Source organism: Taeniopygia guttata, chromosome 4 (assembly GCF_048771995.1).
Source record: "Taeniopygia guttata chromosome 4, bTaeGut7.mat, whole genome shotgun sequence".
Lineage (NCBI taxonomy): Eukaryota > Metazoa > Chordata > Aves > Passeriformes > Estrildidae > Taeniopygia > Taeniopygia guttata.
Window position 1 is genome coordinate 61,435,447 of NC_133028.1, and position 7,014 is coordinate 61,442,460.

A 7,014-nucleotide genomic window follows, 5' to 3' on the forward strand; every position below is an offset into this window, starting at 1 on the left:
CCACCCTCTTTAGTTTAAAATCATTTACGTATTGGAGTTCCTTTAGCAGCATTATGAAAAGAACTTCAATCTTTAGAGAAAAAATATAAATCAAGAACAACTTTTCTCTTGGGACCATGAAAGGCATCTTACTTGCTGCAATTGGAGAAGTTTGATACGAGGTCATTCCTGGAGTTCTATGCCTCATGGTGTGTATGACTTATCCTACTACCCACTTGCTCAAGATGGGAACTTATTTTCCAGGCCCTGTTCAAATGCTGTGTTAATCTGTATCATGGGTTAAGTCATCTACCACTCTCTGCTCAAGGCCTGCAGGCAAGATAAACACTTGATGTTCACCTAAAAGTGAAACATAAAGTACATATGGGAATTCTATGTACTTCAGGAGATGACAGAACCTGACTGGAAGCTGTAGTTCCTTGGTCTAGAGGACCAAAATATCCCCTAGAGAAAATAAAACAAAGCACCTTTGTATAGATCTGTAATAAATTTTAGCAAAACAGGCCCTAAAATAAGGATTTATTTTAAATTTTCAATCTACAAAGTCAAAATAGAAAAACTTGAACTGAATTTAGAGTATTCAAGTTACTTCATAAGAGGAGCTACTGCAGCTCCAGTTCCTGCCACACTCTATAGTTACCCTTCAGTGCTAAAACTAATTGTACTAACACATGTACACCCCACAGAAGCCACCTTTTGACAGAGGTTGGTTTGAATTGCGCTATTAAGGTTTCATATAAAAAATTTTACTTGCCTCCACTCCTACCAAGAAGAAAAGGAAAACACTCTGAAGCTCAAGGATGAAGGGCATCCTTCATTATCATCCCAATAATTCATGCAGTAAGAGGGAGAAATCAAGATAGCAGTTGAAGAAAAAGGAATTGTATTTAATATAGAAATGCCTAAGGCTAGCACTGCTGCACAAATTACATGATGAATTCTAGAGAAATGATATGATTTAGGCCAGAGAAAAAATGCTCTCACTTTCCAGAATAATGAGGTATTTTCACCTTACAAAGTCTGAAAGTTCAAAATCACCTGCAAATCTTTCCCTCTGCACTGTGATCTCTGCCCAGGGCTGGGTATTCACTAGTTTGCTCTGTGTGTGTTTTTCAAAGGGCCAAGGAAAAGTGCATAACCATCTTTAAAGATTAAGAACTTATTCCATATCTCTTGCCACATTTGAACAAAATGTTCGGCCACTTTTTCAAGTCATTCTGATATATGATGGAGGTTTGGATGTGTCTTCTTCTGCATCTACATCCTGGGCGGGAAACCGATCTGTGAAGTTAAAAATTCTCCTCCCATAGCCTGTGTGAGAAAAGAAGGCAAAAACCATTAAACATGGTATAGACAAACGTTTGCACAAAATCCTGAGTTCCTTTTGGTTATCAGGATTTTGGTTATCAGGATTTTAAACCTTATTCAGAATGTTCCTTCCTCATCCCTGGTGATCATCCAGTTACATGGAGGAAGAAAAGTTATTCACTTTGTACAGCACAAATCATTTCCACAGCCTGATTTTGGTCCTCACTAGGCTGCAACCATTCCTGTGAAAAAAACAGCACCACAAGTACCTCACCTGGAAATTTGTTCAAGAAGATACACCTGAACTTATTTGAAAACTCTGTGCAGTCCACGTCTCCTAACACGTTTTAGTTTGGAAATTTAAAGCAGCTTTATGTTACTCACTCTGTCTTTAGTCAGAACAGCTGCCCTGTGGCCTGCACCCTTTAATTCCTTACCAAACCAAATGGCTGGATGTACATGTTTAATAACACAGCATCCTAATTGCTCTAGTAAAGAAGCAGTTGGTATTTATTTATTTACTGTGCTCACTTAGCAGACATGCCTTGGGCCCCATCACTTGAGGCAGAGTCCTTATGAATGAGGAGTAAATTACATATGTCAGCACCCCAACACTTCACACACAGCACTGGAGATACTTTTATTACTGAAGTTCCAGTGTGTAAATACCAGTAGGTCTTTGTAACACTGCATCAGAAGCAACTGATGGCTTAAAGACGAGTGGAACGGTTTTTGAGGATAGCAGGAATTTATGGGAAATGGGGCCACAGTAACTTCAGCACAAATGGTTTGGAAAATAGAAATAACTTATATTAGATCTTACATGATACTGTAAATAAGAGGGAGATTTTTTCCTTTAAAGGAAAAAATATAAGAAATATAAAACCCTTCTAATATCCCACTTAATTGCTTAGAATTAGCCCTGCATGATTGAGGTAGAGGCTAAGACTAGATTTATAGGAGAAAAACACACCTTCTTGCTGGTTTCTTCCTGTCCCAGCAATAATCAGAAGAAATAAACTTCTTGTGCCCTGGGCTCCTCACTCACCATCGCAGTTACACTGTCATAGCAGCAGCAGCATGGAAGGCTCCGGCATCCCAAGAAAGCCATGGCCAACACAGAAAAGGCACTGAAGATGGACACAGCCAGCATGGCTATGTTAGCACCCTTGACAACTTTACCGAGTATAAACCTCTGCAAGAACAAGAGATAGTAAAGGCATATTCAAAAAGTGACACTCTCCACCAAAAAATAATCTAATAACTGCCAGAATGCTTTGATTGTATGATAGGAGATTGATTTGTAGTTAGTGTTATGTAAGATTTTTCTGTGTTCTGGAAAACAAACCAAGTATGAACCTCAAACAGAGCAAGCAGTGAAATAAGGCTGCTGATTAAATGTGAGATGCTATGCAAGGGCATTGGGTTTGGAAATAGCTTTGACAATGAGTAAAAACCCAAGGAATGGCTGCTCTTCTTTACACTGAATATGAGAAACATTGTTTTGCTGCACTGCACCTTATAGCAGCCTGACATTTTGATTTGTCCTGCAATAAACTAATGATCAGCTTCATCTCTCTGAAATGCCTTTACTCCCACAGCAAGCAATTACTTGTAGACTGGAGATACAAAAGGGCTTCATTCCTTCTCTACAGCTTTACTGTGGAGGATACACTTGAACTAACAGCAGGTTTAACCAGCTGACCCTGTAACTGCTGTAACTTCATCACCTGAGGTGCTTGTTGGAAGGATCCGAGCCTTGCAACCACTTTCTCAAACCAGACCAGAGATACTCTCAGCACCTTTCCCTGAGCAGCACCAGTATTTTTTCCTGGCTCAGCCCACACCACCCCTTTGCACTAAGAAGCAAAAGCAGCCAACCTGACCTAGTGTCACCCCTCCTAGAAGTCTGGTTCTGTTTGTAAGCCACATCTGGCACTGCTTGCAGATTAAGGGTGGCATGTTTCCCAGTAATAATCATGATATTAATACTTACAGTATGGATAACATGGACTGGGGCAGAACTCAGCTCCTCCTCTTCACCATAGTTCAGTGTGAAAGAGCTATAAATGATTACAATGAAGATGGCAACACAAGAGATTACAGAAGCAACTATCAGTACATTCACCTAGACAGCCAGAGAATTTTAGTGAGAAAAAGAAGGGGAGCAGGAATCAAAGCTGTCCTTGGGCAAATACGAGGATTACAGGTAGCCTTTGACCTACCATAACACTGCAGCATCCCCAGCAGCGACAGCCACTTAGAAGCCAAAGAGAAGTAGAGGTTTTCATAACACTGAGTTTCTGAGTTACAGCTGAGTCCTGAATATTAATTAGAGGTGCTACTTAAAGACCTCTAATTTGCATACAACATCCTCCCTTGGAGTTTACACATCCAGAGAAACCTACCCAGGAAATGCAAACCTCTTAACTCATTTCATATTTTAGTGTACACAGCACTTAACAACATGAAGGACCACCTTCATGGAAAAGCATTGAGATGAAGTGTTTTTACAGAGTTTTGCTTTTTATTAGGCCCTGTCTACTGCAGCAGAAAGCAAGGTAACACTGCTTCCTCCTCTTGGTTATGAAGACAGCAGCTTTTGTGAAGATAACTCAAAGAAATAAGCTCTTAATTCTGCAGGAGGACGAGTCAGCTCATTCCTTACTCAAACTGTTTTTGATTTCCCCAACATTTTGCCCCTGCCCCATACACACAAACACCCATCTGCCCCTCTAGCTTACAAGAACTGGATTCTTCCTCTGCGAGGAGAACAACGCCAGGACGCCTGGGACTCCCATCACCTGCAGAGCACAACAGGAGATGGTAGCTTGGGAGACTAGTATCAGATTCAGAAGACAAACTGCTACAGAGTAACAAATAGTAACGAAAAGTGTTTTCAAGGCTTGGATCAGAGTAACTGCTGCATCAGAAATGGGAAGAGAACTGCTCATTTCTTCTGTTTTCCTCTGTAACATCTCCTGGATGCAGAACATGGGTGACATGCATCTTGCCCACTTGCTACCCACACAGCCTTGCTACAGCTGACCAGAGCTTTATGGGTCGGGCAAAATAATGAAACTGATTGAATAAGTCTGATTTAATGTGCTAAAAATACATGTTGCTTTGCCAAGTCCATATGCATCTTGTAAAGGAAAGAAAGATACTAATGAAAGGAGATAGGCAGCCTCTGCACTGGAGAGAGCTCTTCAGTGTAATTTCCTTGCAGCATGGCTCAGCAGGTGCTGAATGCCAGGGAGCAGGGATACCTCTTGCCCACTCTTCGCTGCAGTACCAAAATTAGGGGCACTGTGCTATGGGACAGAGATCAGCACCCAGATGTTAATCTACACGGGTTTAGGTGTTCCCCTCCTAATCTTTGGTGGCCTCTCTGTGGTCACTCTTCTTCTGCAAAAAAAACCAACCTGTCAGTTGTCACTATATCCCATTTTCTACATTATCCAGCAGAATTCTGTGGGTCTCAGATTCAAAGAGAGAAACAGAGAGTTTCTAGCCAGGCAGAAGCCTGGGAAAGAGCTGGAGAAGAACGTAAATAATTTTTTATCTCTCTTGTTTTTCACATTGTTTATAGTGAAGTTTTATCACTCTGCGTCAGGCACTCTGCACCAATGGTGTAAGTTGTTTTCACTTCAGAACCAATGGTCCTCACGAAGCTCTGTATAAAAGAGCGGTGTATTTTGAATAAACCAGAGTTTTACTCTCAGCAGCCTTCTGAGTCAGAGTCTCCTCATTCCCGTCCTGCCTCGACAGCGACAGAATTGTATTTACTTTAGTTCCTTCAGAGGAAAGTCTGCTTTCACTCTTCTGTCTGTATCATTATAAGGAAGCTTTTATTAACTGAGTTCAAAGCATGAAACAAGGGAAGATCTGGCAAGAAATCTTGGCTTCCCTTCCACCCCCAATATGAGCAGTGGGAAAAACAAACAAACAAACAAACAAACAAAAAACCCCACCAAAAACACTGCAAAAGAAAACATAGAAAAGATAGTAGAAGTTTACCATGCCAGCCCAAATGGGAGCTCTGGTTTTGCCCAGCTGAGACTCTGTTCTGAAAATGCCATCTATGAACCCACTGGTGACACAGACGGTGCTGAAGGCAATCTGGAACATCCCCAGCACGACCATGTTCTTCTGGTTAAAGATGAAATATTGATACCGATCCATTCTGCTCTGATTCCCACATAAACCCCCGAACACGGACACTGGCGAGCTGCACCGCGGCCTTCCAGGGTCGAAGAATGGCTCTTCCTAGGCAGGAGAGAGAGAAGGGACGGGATCATCATCTCCCCGCATCGGCTGGTGCGCAGGGCCGGGACCAGGAGCACAGAGCTCGCTCCTCAGTGTCCCAAATCAAGCGGCCTTTTGGAGCTGCTGCATGCCAGGTGACTGGGACACAAATCCCGACGTTTCTGGAGCAGAATGCGCGATCGTCACCTCAGACACCACCGCTGACCTTCTCCCTTCAGGGCTTCTGCTGCCCGCAGAGGCGCAGGGGGTGCCCGGGATCGCTCCCATGTGGAAGTTAAGCTCCGCACCTCTCCAGGAAGGCACCGCTGCTCCCTTGAGGCAGCAGCACCGAGCCCCGACACTCCCCGTGGTTGCTGCCGGGCATCGCACGCCCTCTCCAGGAGCGGCTCCAGCTCCAGGTGTCTCCCGTGTCCTCCCGTGTCCCCTCATTCAGCTCCGATCCCGCCGGCCGGGAAGGGCCGCTCCCGCTGCGCCCTCCCCTGCAGCGGCACCGGCCCGGCCGGCGTCGGGAGAGCTGCTCCGCGGCCAAAAATGAATCCCGAGCCTGTGTCAAAAGAAGCCGGCGAGCCCCGGAGATCCTTCGCCGTGCCGTGCCGTGCCGTGCCGTGCCGTGCCGTGCCGTGCCGTGCCGTGCCGTGCCGTGCCGTGCCGTGCCGTGCCGTGCCGTGCCGTGCCGTGCCCCACGCACGGACACGGCTCCTCCGCCCGCCCCCTCCCGCCCCGCCCCGGACACCCTCGGGCTGCCGGGACTGGGCATTCCAGCCATCCCTTTTCCACAGCAATTGAGCCTTTTTTCTCTGTTTGCCCCCACCCGCCGCTGTAAGTGCTGCTTCACACGGATATACATTTGCAATACTGTGAGCTGGGGAAAGTGGCACAGGTTGCTCAGAGGTCTTGTTGGATGCAACATCCCTGAAAGCGTTCAAGGCCAGGCTGGATGGGGTTTTGGGTAACCTGGTCTGTTGGAGGGCGTTCCTGCCCGTGGTCGGGGAGCAAAACTAGATGATCTCTAAGATCTTTCCCAGTCTAAGCCATGTTGTGATTGTAAGATTCCACGAAACTGTACATGTTGTTCATGGCTTGTGTGATCAGTTGGTTAGATTGACAGGCAAAGGTCCTCCTGGCACATTGGCAACCACTCTCTGTTGGAAAGAGCTAAAGAACCTGTGCAGCTCGACAGAAGAGCTTGGGAGTGCCATTGATACAGCATAAGCCACTGTGGGCCCAGGTAGCTAAGAAGGCCAAGGGCATCCTGGCCTGTATCTGGGATAGAGCAGACAGCAGGACTAGGGAAGTGCTCATCCCCCTTACTTGGCACTGGAGAGGCCAGAGCTCAAGTGCTGTGCTCAGTTGTGTGTCACCCGCTTTAAAAAGGATTTTGAAGTGCTGGATTGTGTCCAGAGAAAGGCAACAAGGCTCATGAAAGGTGTAGAAAAC

General features: G+C 45.4%; 1 protein-coding gene across 2 annotated transcripts; it reads right to left on the reverse strand.

The window, feature by feature from the left end:
• Positions 1–485: 485 nt before the first annotated feature.
• On the reverse strand, positions 486–6,271 carry LOC115495061 (uncharacterized). 2 transcript variants are annotated; one of them, XM_072928725.1, is made up of 7 exons: positions 5,764–6,271; positions 5,329–5,577; positions 4,053–4,112; positions 3,305–3,436; positions 2,357–2,503; positions 1,421–1,550; positions 486–1,311 (listed from the first exon to the last, which is right to left on the reverse strand). In XM_072928725.1, exons 1-6 carry the CDS (start codon positions 6,004–6,006, stop codon positions 1,482–1,484), a joined length of 900 nt encoding a protein of 299 aa, XP_072784826.1. In that variant the 5' UTR covers positions 6,007–6,271; the 3' UTR covers positions 486–1,311; positions 1,421–1,481. The 2 variants fall into 2 exon arrangements, 1 of the variants encoding a protein (XP_072784826.1); XR_012055768.1 differs by lacking the exons at positions 1,421–1,550; positions 5,329–5,577; positions 5,764–6,271 and having other exon boundaries at positions 2,282–3,371; positions 4,053–4,653.
• Positions 6,272–7,014: the final 743 nt, after the last annotated feature.

Excerpts from the sequence above, each read along its gene's own strand:
- LOC115495061 (XM_072928725.1), bottom strand. The coding sequence starts at position 6,006 with ATGAGGGGACACGGGAGGACACGGGAGACACCTGGAGCTGGAGCCGCT. Across the intron at positions 5,578-5,763 it reads GGTCAGCGGTGGTGTCTGAG|GAAGAGCCATTCTTCGACCC; the intron begins GTGACGATCGCG and ends TCTCCTGCCTAG. Across the intron at positions 4,113-5,328 it reads CTCCCATTTGGGCTGGCATG|GTGATGGGAGTCCCAGGCGT; the intron begins GTAAACTTCTAC and ends TGTGCTCTGCAG.